General features: G+C 32.7%; 2 protein-coding genes across 4 annotated transcripts in view; one reads left to right on the forward strand and one right to left on the reverse strand.

Moving 5' to 3' along the window:
- The window catches only part of LOC140450088 (uncharacterized), a 134,152-nt gene that overhangs the window by 103,466 nt on the left and 5,786 nt on the right, over nt 1-24,900 (reverse strand). For all 3 annotated transcript variants that reach the window (XM_072543524.1, XM_072543515.1, XM_072543533.1), the window contains exons 2-5: nt 22,769-23,002; nt 17,360-17,461; nt 14,073-14,281; nt 13,743-13,965 (exon numbers count right to left, since the gene is read on the reverse strand). In XM_072543524.1, coding sequence (XP_072399625.1) covers nt 13,743-13,965; nt 14,073-14,281; nt 17,360-17,461; nt 22,769-23,002 — 768 coding nt within the window. The remainder of the gene's footprint in view (nt 1-13,742; nt 13,966-14,072; nt 14,282-17,359; nt 17,462-22,768; nt 23,003-24,900) is intronic.
- LOC140450103 (palmitoyltransferase ZDHHC15B-like) lies at nt 1,568-2,777 on the forward strand. The gene has a single exon (XM_072543540.1). It carries the CDS (start codon nt 1,724-1,726, stop codon nt 2,636-2,638), a length of 915 nt encoding a protein of 304 aa, XP_072399641.1. The 5' UTR covers nt 1,568-1,723; the 3' UTR covers nt 2,639-2,777.

The raw sequence follows: 24,900 nt of genomic DNA on the forward strand, positions 1-24,900 counted from the left end.
GAAATGTGGAGGAACTCACCCAACATCTAAATGAAGAAAATCCAGAAATACTTCAAAAAAATGCACCCTGTGAGAAGGAGAGCACACTGCAAACTATAAAGGCTGTGGAGTCTACTGTTACGAGAAATAATGAAGTGTCATATGACTCAAAACTGTAAACATATTTATTGCTAATATCTTTTCTGTTCTAGTTATTTCGGGGCTCAGTTGAAAAACCAGTTTCAGCCGTCGACCGACTTCTAGTAAATTCGCCGAAAAACCAGTCCTTGAGGGACGTTCTCGTCTATTCGATGGGATCCCGTTCTAATGGAGAACGTCATCGATCCTTCTAGATAACGGCATTTTATATATAAATGGTACATTTTATTTAAGGAGAACAGTTAATTTTTGAAGATCGCGCCGCGGTTAAAATGCAACGCCCGTATTATAATAAATTGTATAATTGTTCGTGTAAGATAAATTAGTAATAAAGACTTTAATACATTTGTGAGTGTTATAAATAGAACCTTTAATAAATAAATAAAAACAATAAATTAGACTTATAATAACATAACACTACAAAGACTTGCTGAATGTAAAATTATCGTCAACGCGGTAAGTCATTATCGTAAGTAAGGACATCAGTCAACCCCCAATAACCTGATGTCACATCGAACTTCCAACCCAGTTCAGACATCACCGTGTCAGAAGCAAGAGTGACAGTACCATCAGCAGAATGTAAGTAAATCTTAAGCAGAAGCAGCAAGAAAAGAAAGTCAAGTAGCAGATATAGGATCCCAACTGAACTCATTCTTAACTGAATTTAAAGCAATGATTACACAACTATTGAATCAAAACAGCACGATCCTTACCATGTTTACAACATTATTAAATTAAATTCAGTAGATCCGTAGAAAGGAACGAAAGGGGGCACAGAGTAATACAGTTCTGCCAAGAAGAGAAATGCATTATAGCAAATACTTCAGCAAACTAAAAGACGACTATATACCTGGAGATCTCCAGCTGTTCAAGAGGGAAAGATAGTCAGAAATCAAATTGACTACATTATCATTAATAGAAGGTTTAGAAGTTTAGTAAAACATGCAAAAACATATCGAAGTGTAGACGCGACAACCAACCATAATCTGCTATGTGCTGGATTCAAACTAAAACTAAAAAAGAATAAAAGCTCCGACAACTAAGAAGAAACCTATTAATCGACTCTTAAGAAATGCCGCCTTAATGCACTTAGACCCATCTGAACCTGCTAATGTTTAGGTCTCCTGAATAGCTTATCGAATTTTAGTATAGTGTCAAATATGTACGCTCAAACATGAAACATGTTCAAATACGTGCTACGTGGCGAAATTCTACCTTGAAAAATCTTCGTATCGATCATTAATGTCCGATGTGGTGGTCAATGCATTACAATTCGTATTAAAAACTATTGATATATGTCAACAATGAAAATTTTAAGATATAAAGCTTCAGAATGTAAATCGATATAAAAGAAGCACCCTTCACAAACTGGGAAAACAATTTTACTATAAGAAAAAGAAGTAGCAGAAAAACGAAATGTCACCTGTGACGTTTAATACGTCGCTAGCAAGTAAAAACAGCATTTTTTACATTTTTAAATAGATTTTAACGAGTCGTGTTAAAAACTCTCGGTAAATAGCAACAATGAGAATCTCAAGGTATGATATCCTATTGAATACAGGAATTATTATAGTGAATAATTGTGATGGCAATACATGGAAGTAAAATAGGTCGAAATAAGTGGTATTGCAAGACCTTTAAATGGATACCCGTTTTGTCAACTGCAACTTTAATAGTTTGGTGCTACTATGCCTATGTTGTACAACTTTGTATATTAACAGTGGAAAGTGAAGTTGAGAAAATTTGTTATCTGATATTATTTCATGTACTATTCTTCATGTTCAATTGGTCATACTGGAAAATTATTTTTACCGCTGCTGGAACAGTTCCAAAGACACACGCAATTCCAGAACAGATACTTGTCTCTTATTTGAACGATTCTGACAATTACGAACATCAAAATTTCATTTTAGAAAACCTAGCTAGGCGTTTATCCATTTCCACCAGATCTCTGATGGGAGAGGTAAGAGTTTGCAAAACGTGCGGAGTACTGAAACCTGATCGAGCACATCATTGCTCAGTGTGTGGTGTTTGTGTCTTGAAGATGGACCATCATTGCCCTTGGATCAACAACTGCGTGTGTTTCACGAACTACAAGTATTTTATATTGTTTTTAGGATACGGTTGTTTACTTTGCATATATGTTTGTCTTACACTATTTTCGTATTTTATCGCTTTTTGGAAAGGAAGCCTGATCTACGATGGGAATTTCCATATTTTGTTTCTATTCTTCGTATCCATAATGTTCATGATTAGTTTAGTTTTACTATTTTGTTATCATTGCTATTTAATTATCGAAAATAAAACTACCTTGGAGGCTTTACGTCCACCAAATTTTAGAGATATTGGAGTGGACAAGCGTGGTTTTTACATAGGGAGATATAAAAATATTCAAGAAGTTTTCGGAGAGGACACAATAAAATGGTTTTTACCCATTTATACGAGCTTGGGAAACGGTTTGGAGTATCCTTTACGCTCCCATCTGCAACCAAGTATCTAGAGTTCAATGTCATTGATTTAACTGGTTTTCACTTTCTCAGATTTATTTAATCACTGTATTTTGTTTTTAAATTAAAAATTGTTCCATATTTGCAAAAAATGTGTTAAAACTGTACACTGGTGTCATTAAAATAAAAAAAATTTAATAGCTATTATACTACTTTTAGACTAGACCTGGTATACATGAAGAAAATACAACATTCAGTGCAAATAGTTTGTTTAGGTATCACACATTTGGACTTCTCATGTGAAAAACGAAATTTTTTTAACTACCAACACAACATTCTAAATTTCTTTAACAAGAATACACGAAGAGTTAGTTACAAAAGCTGAGATTGTAAAGTTGGCTGACTTTAAAAATTTTGAAACCTTGTTAGGGGTGATAATTCAATTGAATTTTGCCAATAAAAAAATGACTATTTCCAACGTGGATTAAAAAAAAAAATTACTCACACAAACGAAGAATTGCCTGCGAATACGATAGAATAAGTTGACGACATTGCGGAGAAATACGAAAAAGATAAGAATTAAAAGAAATATCAGAATAGCGGCCAGGAACATTAAATCATTGAACAAGATCAAGAACTAGTCATAAGGAATTGAGCGATAACAAAACGAACATATTATACATACAGGGTGGTCCTTAAGTAATTGTACAAAAAGAAACAGTAGATTCTACGCTTAAAAAGATTACGATTTGAGCCAACTTTCTTTAATAAAATGTTGATATTAAGAAAGATACAGGGTGTTAAAGTGAAAATTTAAAATTTTATTTTTCGCTATAACGTTCGTGTTTGTGAACATTTTTGTATAAAAATTTACAACTGGGTTCTTTTAAGTATGAGGCATTACAATTCAATGCAAATATTAATGTAGTTAATAGAGGGCGCCACATATGCTAAATCTGTGGTATAAATTTGTGCTTAACTTTTTTGCTCTTTAAGTTACCGCTATTTACGTCAAAACATATTAAAGATACATTATTTTAACAAAAAAAGGTATACTAGTTATTAACTTTAAAATAGTTTTCGAGATAATCGCATTTTACAAATCAGCTGCATAATTCTGATTTAACGCAATTACTACTGACAGGTAACCAAGTAAAAATAGACAAAAATATCAATACTTCTGAATTTTGGTATACTTTAACTAAAATTAATAGTTAACGAAATATTAAAGAACATAAATATACCAGTAGAATAATTAATAATAAGATTTGACAAAATAATAAGATAATAAAATTTTACACCTTACGTTTTATATTAAAGTGAAGTCATAAAGCATTTTATTTAAAAACCAGATTAAGAAATAGTTAAACTAAATAACATTAACCTTTTTGGCGAAGTAAGTGTACGATAATATGTCCACCATTTTCTTCACTGCAGTTATCAATACATTCCATAAAAGATCGTCTCATATTAAATAGCATCTTGGTTCAAAAGAAACTGGTGCAATATTTATTTCTTTCCAAATTTGGTTGCGAATGTTATGGGGTTCTTATAGACACGCTATATTGTGTTCTATAACCCAAATCGGGAGGATTAATCTGGGCTACGTGGTAGCCAAGAAAAATGACTACAACGACCAATCCAATGTTCAGAAAAGTTGGTATTAAAGTATGTCCTCACTACCCTCGTATAATGTGGTGGTGTACCATCTTGCATAATCCACATATTTTGTCTTAAGTTAAATGGCAATTCTTTTAACAAATCAATAAAATCATTTTGTAATAAATGTAAATAGCTCTCAAAATTCAAATTACGAGGTAACTCCCATGGGCCTAAAAAATAATTACCAATAATTCCACACCATACGTTTATTTTAAATTTATGTTGGACATGCCTTTCTCAACATGAGGATATTCAGTATCCTAAAAAAGATTTTACCTTAAATTAAAAACACTATAATTACTATTTAAATGGGAATAAGGCACAATTAAAGGTTAAAGTACGTTTATTGACGTTTCAATTTCCACTTCGGAAATCGTTCTCAAAATACAAACATTAGTAAATTAAACAAATTTTGTTTTTTTGTTACTTAGTGAAAAATTCTTCTATTAATTTAATTTTATCTGACTCATCTATATTGACAATTCAGAAATACATTATACATTTTAAAGTAGACGACTTTAAAATAATATTGCCAATATTGTTGAGTTGCGTTCCTGGGACGTCTTTACTTATAAGATAGTTCATTCGATTACATGAAATCAACTTTAACTTGAGACTATCCGCCAGAAAAGATTATAGCATGTAATTCGTCTTTAAAAAGACAAACACATGCCATGATGACAGTAAAATTCTCCTGTTAGTAATTCCATAGTAAATTATGAGGGAAAAACCACGAAAAAACCTCATAATACTATCCCGACATGGTAAGTATTTGGTCGTGCATTTAATTTACCTTCAATAAACACCAAGTTCTGATTTTATATGTTTGTTATTTAAAAAACATAAATGATGTATCCTCTATATGTTACTGACTTACCAATACTGGTATTTTCCTCTTAATAACTTTCTCTTTCAATATGGGTATCCAGATCCTACTACATTCTGCCGAGGAATTCGCTACACAATTGGTCTCATTTAGCATAATTAGAGCCGCTTCTTTTATATTTCTCTTTTTACCATCCATTTCTTTTAGGACTATATTTGAATCATTCCATTGAACCCTATGTTCATTATCCCATGCGTGTTTACATATTTGAGATCTATCAAATTCTCTATTTTTAATATAGGATTGATGTTCACTTATTCTAACATTTAATGGCCTTGATGTTTCACATAAATAAAACTGATCGCATTCACAAGGTATTTTATAAATGCAATTCTTCGTCCTTTCTTGTTCATTGTTAGGTTTGGTTTTGGACAAAATAGATCTCAACGTGTTTGTTGTTTTGAATGTTGTTGAAATGTTGAATTTATTTCCTATCCTTTTAAGCTTTTCCGATAATCCTTTTATGTATGGTATTGTTATTTTCCTCGTATTATTCCTTGTATATGCTGTAGGACCTCGTTCTAAGTTGTTTTGTTCTATTCCATCGATTGTTGAAAATTCCTTATTTATAAACGATAAAGGATAATCATTTTTTAATAAAACAGATGTTAACAAAGGTTTTTCCTCCAAGAACGAATTTTCGATGGAACAAGTAATTATGGCTCTATCGTATAAGGATTTAATGATTCCCTTTTTAATATTAATATTGTGATTTGATTTGAAATTTAAATATCTGTTGGTGTGTGTTGGTTTTCTATACACCTGAGTTTCATTTTATTTTTCATTTGATTGGTAAGTCAGTAACATATAGAGGATACATCATTTATGTTTTTTAAATAATAACAAACATATAAAATCAGAATTTGGTGTTTACTGAAGGTAAATTAAATGCACGACCAAATACTTACCATGTCGGGATAGTATTATGAGGTTTTTTCTTCATAATTTACTATGGAATCACTAACAGGAGAATTTTACTGTCATCATGGTATGTGTTTGTCTTTTTAAAGACGAATTACATGCTACGATCTTTTCTGACGGATATTCTCAAGTTAAAGTTGATTTCATGTAATCGAATGAACTATCTTATAAGTAAAGTCGTCCCAGGAACGCAACTCAACAATATTGGCAATATTATTTTAAAGTCGTCTACTTTAAAATGTATAATGTATGTCTGAATTGTCAATATAGATGAGTCAGATAAAATTAAATTATTAGAAGAATTTTTCACTAAGTAACAAAAAAACAAAATTTGTTTAATTTACTAATGTTTGTATTTTGAGAACGATTTCCGAAGTGGAAATTGAAACGTCAATAAACGTACTTTAACCTTTAATTGTGCCTTATTCCCATTTAAATAGTAATTACTTTAAAATGCCACAAGAAAATAGCTTCAGAACAATATTAAAAACACCATGACGTGTAAATGTAGCTTCGTCCGTAAGTAATATTCTATCTCTGAAAGAGTAGTCAAGATTCTGCCTGTTTCGGACATCACTTGCAAATCACATCTTAAAGGTAAATATGCTAGCAATGGATTTTGCACGGGTATAAAATGGTAAGGGTCAAAATGCTCACGGTATAGGATTTTTAAAACTGAAGTTTTGCTGATTCCTAACGCTGGAGATCTTGATCAGACGTAATGATTTTCGGTCGGCATAACTTGCCTCGTTTAGGACGAAATGAACCACTTTCGCCTAAATTCCGAAATAGATGTTTAAAGGTTTGGTAATTAGGTTGCAGCCTGTTTGGGTAACTTTCTAAATATTCCCTTTTCGCTTCACGACAGTAAAAGTGTTGACAATAAATGGCAATAATATCTCTCATAATCATTTAAAAAATTAATATGGCTCGGCATTTTCTGCTTTTCTTTAATAAACCAAAATAAACTAGGTATTACAGAAATCACTGATTAATCAAAACAAGACTTATTTTTAGTTATCAAAAGCATTTGTGACATCAGCCTACTATGTTAAAATGTTCCGTAATGCATTGGGGTTGTCTAATGATGACATCAAAATTAGCTTAAAAAAGGTGGTAGGTACAGTAGCTGGTACTGTAGACTGGCGCGAAACTTCATACTATGTTTTCTATATTTTTAAATTTAAATATTATTTTTTAAATTTAATAAAGTAATTATATTATTTATTTATTATTTATATTTAAAATAAAGTATATTATGTTAAAATAATTAAATAAATTATTATGTTTGCTAGTAGCGCCATCTGCTTCGGTATCGACAAAGCATACGTTGTTTACTTCTGACAGACCCATCAAAGTGAGATTAAATATTAAATAATCAATAAAATATAAATTTGATGATTGATCATTACTTTGATAGTAAATTAAATTATTATATAAACCAAATAAGATGTTTAAAAATAAAATTTGATTATAATTTGAAAGGAATTTATTAACAACTGACGTTAAACAATATATGATGACTAGAAACGAATTAAAAGATCGATGCGAAGACCGTTATTTCTTGACCCTATTCGTGATGCCGTCTCGTGGCGCTTCTTCCGTGACGCTGGCCTCTAAATTTTACTATAGAGAAAGACTTATACAATGCCAGTATAGAAGCGATAGAGAAAGGTTTCAGGTAATTGTAAACATGATGACGGTCAACGTCTGAATACGGACACGGCACCTAAAGAAAAAGATAGAAGCTTCGCTTCAATAAGATATTTAGCAGCCATAAATAAGCATTTTGTGATGTTACATTACCATTTTCGAGTTGTTTTTATAAGAATAAATTATTAGTTATACTTATCCACAGGTATTCAGTGCTTTATCGCACAAATATTACAACTAAGAATTATTATGCAGTTAATTTATAAAATGCGATTATCTCGAAAACTATTGAGTTTTAAAGTTATTAACAAGTATACCTTTCTTGTGTTAAAATAATGTATCTTTAATATTTTTTTAACAAAAATAGCGCTAACTTAAGGAGCAATAAGTTAAGCGCAAATTTATGCCACATATGTGGCGCTCTCTATCAGCTACATCAAAATGTGCATCAAATTATAATTTCTCATACTCAGGAGCACCCAGTTGTAAATTTTTATACGTCAATGTTTACAAAAATAAAAGTTATTAAGAAAAATAAAATTTTAAATGTCGACTTTAACACCCTGTATCTTTCTTAATATCCATATTTTATTAAAGCAAATTGGCTTAAATCATAATATTTTAAGGAGTAGAATCTACTGTTTCTTTTTGTACAATTACTTAAGGACCATCCTGCATATACAGGGTGGTCCTAAAAGTAATTGTACAAACGAAAACCGTAAATTCTACACTTTAAAATATTACGATTTAAGCCAACTTGCTTTAATAAAATGTTGATATTAAGAAAGATACAGGGTGTTAAAGTGGAAATTTTAAATTCTATTTTTCGCTATAACTTTTATGTTTGTAAATATTTTTGGACAAAAATTTATATTTAAATGCTTTAAAGCAGGATAAATTATAATTTTATACAAACTTTAATGTAACTGATAGAGGGCGCCACATATGCCACATGTGTGGCATAGATTTGCGCTTAACTTTTTTGCTCTTAAAGTTAGCTCTATTTGTGTTAGAAAATATTAAAGATACATTATTTTTACAAGGAAAAGGTATACTTGTTGATAACCTCAAAATTTAACCGTTTTCGAGATATTCGCATTTTATAAGTCAGCTGCATAATAATTCTTAGTTGTAATATTTGTGCGGTGAAGCACTGAATACCTGTAGATAACCATAATTTACAGTTTATTCTTATTACAACAACTCAAAGATGATAATGTAACATTACAAAATTTTTGTTATGGCTGCTAAATGTCTCATGAAAATATTCTTCATCTTCTTCTTTAGGTGCCGTATCCATATTCAGACGTTGTCCGTCATCATGTTTACATTTTCCCTTTTATATCGCTTCTTAAGTTTCTATACCTACTGGAGTTGTATTACTTTTTCCCTATTGTAAAATGCTGAAAACCCAAAATATGTGGTTTATGTAAGATGGTACACCACCACATTCTAGAGAGAAGGCAGTGAGAACATACTTAAATATAACTGTTCTGAACGTTGGATTTAACGTTTCAGTCATATTCCTTTGCAATGTGGTGAGATATTGATATAATTATTTATAATTATAATATATAATTATTTAATTTATAAAAAATCCCAAAAGAATACTTATCATTCATTACGTAAATTATTTAACCATTTTTATTACAACAATTAGAAACTAAAGCCCAGGTATTGAATAACACATACGTGTCTTGTTTCATAATACTTTTGCTACCAATCTAACCTTAAAGACTCAGCATTTTTACAAAAATATGATCGTTGGCCTAATAACCGATATTGTTATAAATATAATAAACAAACAGGTAATTTAGTTCAGCATAATAATAGTTCGTTAGTTAATCATAATAGACCATTTGTTCGAGATGTAATTATAGTGACTCGTAAGCTGTAACGTAATCATATAAATAAGTAATGACATCTCTAGGTTATTCCGTGTTTATATAAGTAACCAATGAATCAAATACATCACAGTTTAACCTCTGCCACACGTAAGATGTATTTCCATAATATACCATAAGGTTTGGATATGTATCCAAAAGAATATATTCATCCATTATACATTATAGCCACCACGTAGCCCAGAATTTAATCCGCTTGATTTTGGTGTATGGGGCGTATTAAAACAACGTGTCTATAAGAATCCCATAAACATTCGCAACCAACTATGGGAAGAAATAAATACCGCAGCAGTTTCTTTAGAACCAATGATGCTATTTAACATGAGACGATCTTTTATGTAATATATTGACAAATGAATTAAAGAAAATAGTGGACAGTTAAACTAAATAACATAACAAAAAGTTATGATATTTAGTTTAACTATTTCTTAATTTGGTTTGTAAACAAAATGTTTTGATTATGACTTTTATTTAACATAAAACGTAAAATGTTTTATGTAAAATCAATATTATTCTGTTTTTGTCAAATCCTATTATTAATTATCCTGCTGATATATTTATTTTATTTATTATTTCGGTAAATATTGACTTTAGTTAAAGGTATTTTATACCAAAATTTAGATTTATTAATGATTTTGTCTATTTTTCCTTCGTTGCTTGGAGTAATTGCCTTAAATCAGAATTATGCATCCTTAATATTTTTTATCAAAAATACAGGTAACTCAAACAGCAAAAAAGTTAAGTGCAAATTTATGCCACATATGTGGCATATGTGGCGCCCTCTATCAGCTACATCAAAGTGTGCATCAAATTATAATTTCTGATATTTAAAAGTAACCAGTTGTAAATTTTTATGCATAAATCTTTACAAACATGAAAGTTATAGCGAAAAATAGAATTTTAAATTTGCACTTTAACACCGTGTATCTTTCTTAATATCAACATTTTATTAAAGCAACTTGGCTTAAATCGTAATATTTTAAAGTGTAGAATTTACGGTTTTCGTTTGTACAATTACTTAAGGACCACCCTGTATATATATATATATATATATATATATATATATATATATATATATATATATATATATATATATATATATATATATATATATAAATATGTGTATAAGACGGAAGGCAACCGCATATAAGTATTTCTGACTATTGGTCGTCTTCAGTACGGTGCAGCCAAGTTATCAAAGGACCATCTTAAATTGGGAAAGGACCACTACAGAATCAATGGGACAAATTTGTGTCAATAAGCTTAGAAGCCTCTGAGGTTTCCACAGCGACAACTAACACATCCACGTAGTAAGCTAAGCTACCTGAGGAAAGGAATGCCAAACGTACGTTTCAAACAACAAGAAAAATGTTAATGCGAGTTAATAGTAAAATAAAGGTAGAAGGTATCGGAAGAAACTGCAATATTTTACAAAAATCGGGACAGCAAGTCTCTTAAGACAGAAATATTCTCTTCAATCTCTTTCCGGTAAAAGCAATAGAGAGAGTCAACCTTTTTTGGGAAAATTTGGCTCAAGAAATGAAGTGATTATTATCATAACAATTATTATTATTACAACAATTAAATTTTATCGCAAAACATATTCGTCCACTGAATATAGCAGAAGGTAACTTTATATTTTTTATAACCTACTTTCAACTAACGTAACTTTTTAGGTGAGTGTTTCATAAAATTTGGCCAATAATTATTCAATTTGGGTACAGACTTTGGTAAACACGATGTAAAAAACATATCATCTTCAGGAAGAACTTTAACAAGGCCAATTTTACCAGGAGAATACGACAGAACAAAATGTAAGTTACGATCACTTCTTAGAAATTTTGAAGTTTCTTTTACCATGGGTATATGGATAAAAGAATACACATAACGTAGCTTTTTTTTACTCTATCGGCTCATTTTTTGGAGAACAATATGTCCTCGAAATGTCCTGCTAATATGATAAGAAAAAGAAAAGAACCGTGAAGCAAGTTTGCATCATGCGGCCCAAAACAACTTCAACTTGAAAAAATGATTAACGAAATTTTATCAGATGAATGAAGAAACATTCGGACATTCATCGGAAAATTATGTAAATAGCGATTGTTATAACTCTTCTTCTGACTATTACCCATCTGTAAGGCAGGAGAAAAAAGTACGTCGTACAAAGAAAGACATTGTTTGACCTCGAAAGTAGCTGACTACAGCGATTCGTAAATCAAAACAGCAAACAAGATGCCGAGTTCGGTCCAAGTATGTCATTCCTCTCAGAATAGAGCAGCGATTCTTCATCAGACGCGATACTTAGAGAATCGAGTTGAAGCAATTTTCAGCGTAGTGCAATCACATGTGCGCAGTTTGAAAACATTCCCGCTTCTTGCCAATAATTTAGAAATAAACTGATACTACGGAAACTATGCGAGAGAAAACACCAACAGATTTCTTTTTACCTATTTGTGGACGGAAGTCTTCTTACGATGATGGCCAACGAGACAAAGAGATATGCTTCTCAAAAAGCTATAAAAGAATTTTAACCGAAAGCTCGAATAAGAAAGTGGAAAGATACGAATATACATGAACTAAAAATATTTTTGGGATTAAAAATTTGGATTGGACTTGTTCAAATGTCAAGCTTTCTTCATATTGGTCTACTAATGTCCTATCCAATGAAATAAAATAAGTCATGTCAAAAAACAAATTTGAACTTCTTCTGAATAATTGGCATTTTACTGATAACCAAAATGCATATATTTCCACAAGACTGCAGAGGATAAAACCGCTAATAGATCATTTCAGACAAAAATTTCAAAACGCTATAATGCCGTCCGGTAACATTTGTATAGACGAAACTTTACTCTCCTTCCGTGGTCGGCTATCTTTCCTACAATTTACAGCACTGTGCGAATTAATGGAATCATAGGCTGTTTTAATGAAAAAAACAGTTTATTTAGAAAAAAATTATATTCTGACAAAACCATAAAAGTAAACTTACATTATTTAGTAAGAAATATGTCCCCCTTTGACTGCAATCACTGCTTTTACCCGTTTTGTCATAGGTTCTACGAGCTTCTGACAGTTACCAGATATCCTTTCATCTCGAAACCAAATCTGGATGACCGCTTCTACCATTTTTATTTTTGTAGTACAGTCGATTTTGCGCGGTCTAGCTTTACAAATAACCCATTAATTTTCAATGGAGTTGAGGTCTGACGAATTACCGGTCCAATCTAAAACATTCTTCTTCTTATTTTTGAAAAATTCCATCATTTGCTTTCTGTGGACGCATTGTCCTACCATTCTCTAAAAGTCTTTTCCGAACAGTTGAGTCATGAATCACTACACCTGAAGCTGCTAGATCTTGTTGGAGCTCTTGGCTTGATTTTCTTGGGTCCAATTTGCTCTTTCTAAGTAAAAATCTTTTATTTGCTGGTGTTATTTTTCTCTTTCTTTCGCATTTTTCTAACGTATTTACATCCATTGATCCCATTTCTTATTTACACTTTAAAATCTTGCTTACTACCCCCTAACTCACTCCACACGTTCTTGCGATTTCTCTTTGTGACACACAAGTGTGTTCACTTAACGTGATAATCTTTTCACGCTTTCTAGGCGTAATATCCATGATGGAATTAAACGAAACAAACTCACTAATTACTGAAAACAACACAAAATAGTACAAAACAACACAAACTTAGTGGGCAATGTCCTAAAATACCCTAAAATAAAAGGGAGAGAAAAGTAGGGTTATGTTTTTAATGCTTGGTCAGTGTTGCCAACTGTGAATATTGAAAAATGTCACAATGATTCCATTAATTCGCAAGATACTGTATAAAGAATAAACGGCATAAGTTTGGTGTAAAATTCTTTAAATTGTGTATAGAAAATCGAGACCAAGTAAATCAATGTCAAATTCTACAAAGCGCTTCTTAATTAATTTTTTTTGAAAACGATTTCCGGAGTGGAAATCGAAACATCAAAAATAAATGTAAAATGTAATTTTCATTAAAATCAATTGTGGTTTAATCCTACATAAATTCAATATTTAACTTGAAATTGATATAAGAAAAAATTACCAGAACTATGTATTATTTAAAAATATAACGCATTCTTTATCAAATGCAGTTTCATACATACCAGTTCATGATCTGCTAAGTACTGATGAATGAAAATAATAGTTTCTGTTAGAGACAACCACGTAAAATCTTTCAAAGTTTTAGGAAGCGCAATAGTTTGCAAAGGCTTCGACTCGAATGACTTTTCTACTGCAGTAACTTTATCACATAACGTTTGTGCTTCTTCAAGGAAACTCTTTTCGTCTTCTTCATCGATTGGTACATCTAAAGGTGGTTCCCAAATGCTAAAATATCGAAATAATATAATCAATAAATTCTATATTTGTAGCAAAATAAAACAACATGTTGAATGGAAATCATATTTAATGCCAAAAATGGAATTTGTCCTCACCTTTCAGGATTATACAATTTATAATATTCTTTTGTAGCTGGATTGTCCCTATAAATTTGTTTCCTCAATACTAATCCTTTACTGTAATCAGGATCTAGCATTAAAGCTTTTCCTATATATTCCAGGCACGCGACTGTATCTCTTATTGCATATAAAACAGATATGAGTTTGTCTAGGCAAGGCCAATGTGATTCACTACATTCAAGACCCTAAAATTAAAAAATACATAAATTTAAATAGTACAAATAGCTAATGTTGATGAAAAATTGCAAAGAATATTAAAAAAAAATCAGAAAAATTAACGGTTATTTCAATTTTGTGCGTTTAACAAATAATATTTTTTTATCATTTTAAATCTTTAATACACGTTTCCGGTTTCAGGTTGAAGTTAATTTGTTAATATAAATAAATAGTATAAATCAAGATAAGATTTTTGCAAACACACCACAACAATATTAGACCTAAAAAATGTTTTTATTTTTATATAATTACTATGGTTTGTTTTTTAACCAGGAGGAGTAATTCAAACGCGCCGTAATGCTTGTTTGTAATTGGTCCAACCGCAGGCAAGTTTACTCCACTAAAATATGACATTTTGACACTAATGACATTTATGAAATTTTAAAATTCAAAATTTATATCGACAATTTTTTGTATTTTCTGCATTATTCCTTTATTTTTAGATTGTTCGTTTGCATTTATATAAAAACCAGTTCTTTTCAGAACTATTTAGCGACGTATTAGTGATATTAAGATAACAATATGGATTCAATGCCAAGTACTAGTGGTAATTATCCTTCTCCACTTAAAAAACGCCGAGTAGATTTGGGTCATTTATCATCAAATGAAAAACAATGCATTATAAACATGTACAAACAAATAAAAATTGGACAAATAAAAATAAAAATCCTGGAATGCAAATAACAGCCATGGTAGCAAAAATAAAACAGGCAACAGGTTAGTTTTGCAGAATAGTTATTGTTAAAATCAAGACTTACTAAAGTAATGTGCTAATTTTAGCTGTTGCGAATTCAACTATTTACATAACAATTAAGGAATATAAGCAGACTGGAACAGTAAGATGTCCTACAAATATTGGCGGTCGACCTTCTATCCATGCGAGTTACGATGAAAGAGTTAAAACATCTGTACGACAGATAGTACACAGCTTCTTTTTCAAGAATGAAATAATAATTTCAATCCCATAAAAACTGGTTATATTCATATAAAGTAGCATACAATATTTGTTGTTTAAGTTAATGCGCTGATGAAATATTGTAAAATTCCATTGGATTTTAGATATAATTTTATGACGAATATATCGCTTTCGTATACGTTCCGGACGATTTTCTTCTACAATGTGATAAATAAACTCTAAAAATTCTTCAACTTCTTCATAACAATTCAACATTTATTTATTGTAATTAGAAAAACAAAAAAATATATATTGGAAGTGAATTGGAAAAAATTATTATTCAAACATAAACAAAGTTAGGTTAGAATCGACGTGTAAGGTTGTCCGATACTGATTACTGAATTACCGCAAGGCCGAGATAATCAACCAAAAAAGAAGATGTCTTTGGTGACTTTTCTAGTAACTTTCTTGGGTGTGAATCTGTCTTTTTAGTTTACTCCTCCTGGTTAAATAACAATCCATAGCTGACCCGGCGAACTTCGTACGTAATAATGTGTCTAAAAAATTAGCGGAAAAGAAACCAACAAAAATACTCAAACATATTATGCATAAAAAAAGTTGAATCAATTTAATAATTGTTCATTCGCGAAATATGGAAGCTCTAATTCCACTTCTAAACTTCACTTCCGCATTGCAAAAGTATGGGAAATTGTAAAAGTTAAAAATCAAAAGCCTCAATACTCAACGACATTATTCATTTGCCTTTTCACAGTCAATTTCGTTCCATGTCACAGTCGAGGACTTACCTGCTAAAGAAACACCCTCCACAGTGGTGAATTACCGGCCGGATCGCCCTAATTGGGACGCAACATTGGCACGGCATTCACCCGATCTCTCATTAACGCTCAATTCTCACGCACTCTAGTACTTTCTCACTACGACTGAATTCTTCTCTCCCTTTGTTCCTCCCTCTTCATGCTCAATCTTGCCCCTTCTCATTCTGCCTTATATTCTTGCTCCCTCCCCTCTCATTTATCCATATATCGAGTACCAATAGAGTATATCCAAATATCCAAATCTGTAAAGGTATGCCCTGAAGCAACCATGTCCTGTGAACATCTGCGTCAGGAAGTAATCCAAACGACGGTGCCCGCAATCCATCCATTTTCAGATTGGGAATCAACGACTTCATCCACTGCGCCACCCTTCCCATCTCGTCCCATTCCTCTTACCACACCATTATGGACCCCTCCCTTTTTTCTTTTTTAAACGTTCTGTTGCTGTCTTCATTTTTTCTCTCGTATATTCTTCCTCTTTCCTTCACTAGCACGTGCATCAGAATACTCCCGGTGATAACTACCAACGCCTCAGCAGAGATTGTTCTGTATGCACACGCCACCCTGTTCTGTATGCACACGACTATGAAAAGGCTAATGAATAATTTCATTGAGGCAACGATATCAAGGAAAAATACAAAGGAGAGGACGTATTGATCTAGCATATACCGATGATTCCAACGAACCTGCCATTTGATTTTAAACGTTTAAATTTCCCGTGCTTTTGGGTGTTGCAATGACAATGACACAAAGCCAACTGTTCGAAGTTTGAGGAATCAACTGAGAGTTTCCATGTTTCGCATACGGAAAATTAAACCTCGTGTTTTCGCGCGTAGGAAAATCGTCATTGTTGTATATTTATGCACATCAAAAAAGACAAAAAATAATGTTTATCAGAAAGCATTAAATTGATACAACTTTTTTTTACATAATTTTTTTGAGTACCTATTTATTTTTTGGTTGTCTGTTAATAGTTATTGAACTTAGACACATTATTTAATTCTAAGGCGGTACGAAGTTTAATAATTATAAATAAAAATAAATCGTAGGTCATGCTCTTCAGTTTTTCAGTACAGTGGAGTCGGTTTAGATGATTTAACTACAGACCGATTTTCCCACGTGATGCGGTATTGGCCGATTAAAAAATGAATGCACTGTATTATGAGTATCCTTTTTATAGCCATATGTATAAAAAATAGTACTGAATGTACCATTATAATTTCTAAATTTTTATTTAAAAAGATTCAATAGTTCTTGGGTAACACCTAACAAAAAATTAAAGAAACTTGTATACTGTAGCTTCTTTTTCATGATACCTTTGCAAATGCATATGCTGATTGACGGAATTTGTTCTGATCCAGTGACAACATGCCGATCTTATGCCATAAAGTCACATCGGTGCCATCCAACTCAGATGCCTAAAATAGAAAAAGAAATGAAAGCATAAATAAAGCAACAGTACCCTTCTTTCTATTTCAATCCCATATACCAGGGGTTCCCAACTAAATTTTTCCAAGGACCCCTTCATCAGGGTACTATAATGACGAGGACCCCCACTATTTCCTAAAGACCTAAACAAACCTAAAGTTACCTGAAAAGAGCCAAAATATGTGAAAACATAAGTCAAACTAATGCTATTTGGGAATTATTTGTGAAAATACAGAGTACCTACACAAGTACATTATTAGTTTTAATTTTCACTCCTCAATTAATGAGACACGTTGAATTTAACCTTAGAATCCACTATTTCTGTAATGTTAGGTTCCAAAATTGAAACTATCACTGAAATCCGACCGCATGTCAAGCCGATTCCTATATTTGTTTTTCATGAAGCACATGGAAGAAAATGCTTGCTCATACCGATAGGTTGTTGCAAACGGAAGGATTTTTTTCATGGCCTTGTCTCCAAGTTCTTTGTAATGCTTGCGTGCTGTTGCCCAGAAGTCTGCTATTTTCTCGCCAATAAAAATGTCCTTCATCATACCACAACTCGACAAATCCACAAGCGTATCTTTTTCTTCTTGGATCTTGGATTGTGAGGCATTGGATTTGTTCAACTGCTTGACAGCTGAAAGGATTTCGAATCCAACCATCGCCAGGGTCAGGTTCAGGGAAGTATATCCTAAAAGTCGTGGCTAGGCTGCATAGGTGCTCAGCTGCGTTGATCTATATCGGGTCAGGTAAACTCTGCTCTGCAGACTCCAAGAACTGTTTCAAATTAGGAAAGTTAGTGAATGACTCGTTTTCAATCCTTGCCGCCCACAGCTGGCACTTTTTTACCATAGCACTGATCTTATCTTCAACCTTGAACATGTCTACATTTTTCCCTTGCAAACTTTAGTTTAATACATTCAAGTGTTCAAAGACGTCAGCTAAGTAGGCAGTTGAGCAAAGCCAAGAAAAGTCAGTAAGGACATCTGCGTACTTGGTGTCAAGAAGAAAAACACAAACTTTATCTCTAAGTTCAAAAAATCTTGTCAATATCCTCCCTCGAGAGAGCCACCTTACTTCTATATGAATAAGGTGTTCATGCTCACTGCCAATCTCTTTGCACAACAAAGAAAATAATCTAGACTGCAGAGGTCGAGTTTTAATGTAGTTAACGATTTGAACTACTTCGTTAAGTATCTTCTGCAAAGGTTAAGGCAATGTTTTGGCTACCAAGGCTTCACGATGAATACAACAGTGTATCCATTTCACCTCAGGAGCTACTGCTTTGACCTGAGCTTGAAGACCTGCTTTGTGGGCAGCCATTGATTTTGCTCCATCCGTAGACAAGCCCACACATTTTGTCCATGTGACGTCATATTTATTGAAAAAATCATTCAATGCAGTAAAAATATCTGCTGCTGTTGTGTGAAGTAGTGAAATCTTCCAATATCTGGTCCTCCCACAAAAATCGAACAAAACACAACATTATTGCTTTTTTTAATATGTCGGTGCTTTCGTCCAATTGAAGAGCAAACATGTCGCTCATGCTAAGTCTGACCAGCAATGTATCTTCAATGTTATTGGCCATATCTGAAATTCGTCTTTGGGCAGTGTTGTTAGAGAGCGGAACAGTACTTATTATCTTAACAGCCGCATCACCCAACATTCTCTTGCATAGAAATATTGCTGATGGTAGTATAAGCTCTTCAGCAATTGTATGGTTTTTTCCACATTTAGTGACAAGCTGAGATACCTCATAAGATGCAAGGGTTGCATTTTCATTTACATTTGCACCATAGTGTTTAGTAATGTTTTTACAAGATCTTTTAAGCTCTCCTAGTTTATTAAAAAAAAAATCGAATGACTTACTTTTGTACTCTGGATTCTGGATGTTTTGTCTCAAGATGCCGACGGAGTTTTGTTGGCTTCATACACTCATTCAAAAGGCTTTCGTAGCAAATTACACATTGAGGTTTAGGCTGCTGCTCAGGGCCAGTGAACGTGAAACCCATTTCCAAGTAATCAGAGTTGTATTTTCTAATTTTTGCAGGACTGATCTTGGTTTTGGAGGAATTAGGTTTAAGAGACGCCGACGAGTTGGGTTCAAGAGACACTGACAAGTTCGGTTCGAGAGTTATTGACTTTTTAACTTTAACTTGATTGATTGATAACTAAATTGAATGCATTTACTCCCTCTTCGTCTGTAGGTCTATACCGTTTTAACGATCCACATTTTAACCAACGGTCCATAACGTACGCGTAATGTAACTTTCCGTGAAAAAAAAAGCTTTAAAATGTTGCACAAAATCACACGTTTCAACACGGTCAGGGTTAGGGACCGCACTAGCAATGAACTAACTAATTTACTAACAATAGCCGACTGACATATCTGAAATGCGAATTGGCTGTGTAACTGCATGGTACATGTACCGTGGTGTAACTGTAATTCAAACAGACAGTGACAGCGACGCATTTTAATGGCATAAAGCCAAAGTAGGGTCCCATCTAGTTCCAGTGGCAGTGGGGGTGAAGAGGGGAGGCCGAATCTGTCTTACACGAAAGTATTTGTTTTAGGTATATAAACAAAATTATAGTTAACAATCTAAAATTTGATATATGTTATTAATTTTAAAGATTTAAAGAGAAAAACTTTGTGTTCGCTCTCCTAAAAAAAAATTGCAAAATGGACTTATATCTTTTTTCTCCCTGGCTCTTCATATATTTATTTTTATATCTTGCGGACCCCTCAGCCATACCTCGCGGACCCCCAGGGGTCCGCGGACCATCAGTTGGGAACCACTGCCATATACCATCTTCATGTGCCGAATTTTTTGTTATGTAACATTTGTATTGAGTCTTGTTACTATGTAATGTCGGTTTCGTTCTCTTTACAAAGAGTCGTTTGTTATAATAGAACGCCTGTGACGCTTCGAGTGAGTACCGACGCAGAAGACACGAAAATTTCTTAACGCAAAAATCCCCTGTCCGCTGAGATCTAAACCCGCTAACGCCCAAATTTTCTTTTGAAAGGGTAGCGTTCTGCACCTACTACAACGGTTAAAGGGAAAAAATCTAACTAATACAAAAAGGCAGAAATTTTGTATAATAAAATAAAAACAATAAGTCTTGTTGAGATGAAGAACATGCGTCGATAACTGCGCCAATCTAAGTTCTCAAGTACTCCATGCAGGGCAGACTGGGTTGGGAAGTTCCCATGTCGTCAAGGAAAGTCTTATAAGTATATAGGATGAGTGAGAATAAAGTATAATTAAATTAACATTGATTCACTGAGAATATGAAAAAGAAGCTGCAACTATCTCATTAATTTTAGATATATTAAATAGAAATGAAACACAGTCACACAAACACACACGAGCACACATACGTCCAAACAAAATACACATACACATACGCAAACCTACATCATGCTTAATCGGTAACGCGATCCCGAGGTGTAACACCATCGTGCCTAGGGGATGCATTTCGTCGCAACTAGTGCGAATAAAAGGAACACGAGACCGAAACAGATAGCTCAGTAGAGGACTCATGACTGAGTTACTAAGTCTACAGAAAAATATATAAAGGAGACTAGTAGAGAGACGAATCCGGCCGCGGAGTCTTCTCTAAAACAAACAGATCTCAATGACATGGTCCTGATCCTGATCCACAATCAAGATCCTACAGCCGAACCTTCAGCACAGTAAGACAGCTTCTGCAGTACTTACTTTTGCTATGAGAATGTTCCATGTTATCTTGAAAAAAAAGGGCCTCTGGGTATACCAACATCAAATCAAAGATTCATCTAGATTATTGCTGAGAGACTATATATTCCAGATCTACCAACGTCCCGAGAACTTGTATCTCGCTCTCCCGAGAACAGCTAGTGGAAGATGTACAATAAGTCAATTGGCTGAAGTACGACCGGTGTAGAAAAGAAAAAAGGTTTCCAAAAAAAGACAAAAATAAGTAAATAAAAAAATAGATCAAAATCTTGCCGAGTTTCAAATATTCTGCAAATATAAAAAAATCCTCAGGACAAGTTAAAAAAAGCAGAGTAAGCTATAAAAAGCAAAAACATGTAGGTACATACATAGATTTTATCCAGATTAAGAGTAACAAATTAAGGAAATAGCAAAAGAGCAAGACAAATAAAATCATAATTAATAAAATACGGATATCAAATGTTCGAAACGGTTAACAATTTTGTAACAAAACTCAAAAGAGAAGGATATCATGCTCTGAGCTATGCATACGATCAAGGTATAGTAGTTAGAGGAAAGCATGACCATATTAATGATGATTGCGTGCAAGGTACCTTGAATCTACTAACTACTTGACTTGATCACTCTAAAAAGTGTCTTTAGCCTAACTTATACTCAGGATATCTGGAGATTTTATGGATTAGAACAACTCAATTCATGAAGATCTCAATGACTTATTCTACTGATGGCTGAAAAACACATAAAGGACTATAAATATCTATTCAGGGTCGTGACACCAGACAGTCAATAGCGCTCGGAAGTACTGCTACCGTTAAGCATGAGTTGTAACAATAGATTTTTGCGCTTAAGAACTTCTGAAAAATTTCCCGATTCGGCCAAAATATTTAGTGAGTTTGATAACCAAGCCAACAGATAAAACAATTTGAAACTGCAAACAGTTTCTTAATCAACCGGTGCAGCATAACAAAGTGATCTTTATTATGAATATCAGGCCATAAAGGAATTGTTAATAACGATATTGCTGATAGTCTTACTCCCTTTATCGGACCACAACCATTTTGCAGGCCAAATACAAATAAAAAAATTATTACAACCTTCTGTCCGGTAAGCAAAATATTCTTGAATCTTCAGAAAATTTAACTCATAGTAATTAAAGGTTTGCTCACTTAGATATCATCTCAAAATAGGTAAAGTAGACAGAGCCACCTGAAGATTCTGCAAAAATACAGAGGAAACGGCTGAACATAATGCCTGAAACTACAGGGTAATTGTTCACCAAGAACATAAATATACAATTTATAACCTGATCATATAACAAACGGTAGTACAGAAATGTATAATTCTATGTTGTCATAGAAGTTTAGTCTAGATCTGTTATACACAAAATATCTTTCAGGTCAACACTGTGAAAGGGTATAGGTCATTTGACACTTTGAACTTTACAATGCAAGATATCGTAAATAAATAAATAACAAATAGACAAATATAATGTAGGAAATATAATACAAGCTATTAAGTATACGTGAACAAAAAGCTAACAACGAATAGGAAAGATAGTATCTTAAACTTTACCAGTAAGTATTTTTCCAGAGCCTCATTGACTCTATTCAGTTTTAAGTAGATATTTCCAATATTCATATGGCATGAATATTTTAGATTAGACATCGATTTTGGTAGACCTCCATTGTTTTCCAACAAAGGAATGTTTTCTTCTATCAGTTTGGATAATATTGATTCCGCCTCAGAAAAACCTCTTTCATTTTGAAGACAAAGGGCTTTGTTGTACAGCTCTAAAGCAATTTCTTCCTAAAAATCAACAAATTATATTCAATACTGTACTTATATACTTGCTAGCCAATAAAATTAATAATCTTCAATGAATTATATATTAAATATTAGTGGATTATTATAAAAATTGGTATGAAAAAAATATGAAAGATTCTTTTCTCTATTTTCATTTGGTCTGTCCATCATGTTGGAGATCTTCCTCTTAGTCTTCGTCACCTTCTACCTCTCCTTCTACTACCAACAGTTCCATGATCCTCGTTCTTCTAGCTATATGGCCGAAGTAAATTGGGTATGTTCGTTTAACTTTTTTTAATAGCCTGTCTTTTATATGAAGCTCTTTCAGAATTGACATGTTGGTTCTATGTTCTGTACAGGATATGCGTAGAATTCTTCTATAAACCCACATTTCAAAGGCTTCGATCTTATTTCTATCGATTTTTTTGAGTGTTCATGTTTCAGCTGCATGTGTTGTAGCATTTGTAAATTCCTTGTAATATATTGAAATCCCCTCGTATATGTATTAGAAAACATCGAAGAATATTTTTAGTGTATTTCAGTTCCTATCGTCGAGTTAAAATAAACCATTTTAGAGTTTGTTTATTATTTCACAGATGGTTGTTTCCTCGGTATTCTTTGATTGTTAAGCCGCTCGATATTGCGTTTTAAATAAATATTCCCGTTTAGTGTTTTGTTTATACCAAGTTAAGCAAAGGATTTTTAAGAATTTACTCACTCTCGCTGAGGCCTTGTCAGAGACAACTGCTTTCAGCATTTTTCCGAATTTTTTTCAGATTCGTAAATGTTTTTTATTTGTTTCTTTGTTATGGAAAATGCGTAGCAGTGTAAAGTTAATTGTAAAGTTCAATGTGTAGTTGCAGTTTAATTCTACCTGTTCCTGTTGTTTAAGAAGCTCAGTCTAAAGTTTGTTTTCCAAACTTTCAACCTCAAGTTTGTATTTGTCCTAAGAAGCCGTCTCAGAGCATCTTTCACAGTTTGGAGATGGATTTGACCGTGTGGCAGAGAAGGTAACCTCAGAAATCTTTTAAAGTGCAAATTAGTTCAATCAAGGTAACTTTTTTTGTGTTTAAATTTCAAAGTAAAAATAGACGTTTTTTAATAATAATAATTGTCAAGGAATCTACGTTCCTCTAGTTGGCTGTATACCATATATTAAAAATTTATTAAAATCCTTTGTAAAAGGTATATATTTAAAAACCCAAACGGGCTATGTTAGACACAACGTTTTCGGAATCCATATTCCATCATCAGTGTCTAGGAGTACATGAATGTAGCCACTAAATATATGGGTAAAAACCCGTTAAAAAATAATAAAAATACTGTAAACCAAATGTAACTAATTATTTTTTAACGGGTTTTTACCCATATATTTAGTGGCTACATTCATGTACTCCTAGACACTGATGATGGAATATGGATTCCGAAAACGTTTTGTCTAACATAGCCCGTTTGGGTTTTTAAATATATACCTTTTACAAAGGATTTTAATAAATTATTTAATAATAATTGCTTTCATTAAAATTTAAGAATTCGTAATAATTAAAAATATATGTTGGTTGTAAACTGATTTTGTTTACAACCCTGTAATTTTCATGTTATAATATTTCCTTTTGTTCATTAACTTCACTCCACCCCTTATGCCTAAACGACCTATTCATTCCAACAATAAACTCGATATACCCAACACGTGTTAAAAATGACCGGTTCCCGACACATCGGCGACGGTCCCAAGAAAAAGTCTGTCTGTTAGAAACTCTCGCGGAAGAAGTATGGTGTGATAATAAGAAAATTTGTCTCCGCGATTGTGAAACCAACAACTTTGTGTAACAACGAATATTGTCACATATTGTACCTACCTGTTTGTGTTACTTATAATACGTAGATAAATAAAAGTTAGT

This window comes from Diabrotica undecimpunctata, chromosome 1 (assembly GCF_040954645.1).
Source record: "Diabrotica undecimpunctata isolate CICGRU chromosome 1, icDiaUnde3, whole genome shotgun sequence".
NCBI classification, from domain to species: domain Eukaryota; kingdom Metazoa; phylum Arthropoda; class Insecta; order Coleoptera; family Chrysomelidae; genus Diabrotica; species Diabrotica undecimpunctata.

Bases quoted from the DNA above. Each gene is read 5' to 3' on its own strand.
- LOC140450103 (XM_072543540.1), top strand. From the start codon at position 1,724: ATGGCAATACATGGAAGTAAAATAGGTCGAAATAAGTGGTATTGCAAG.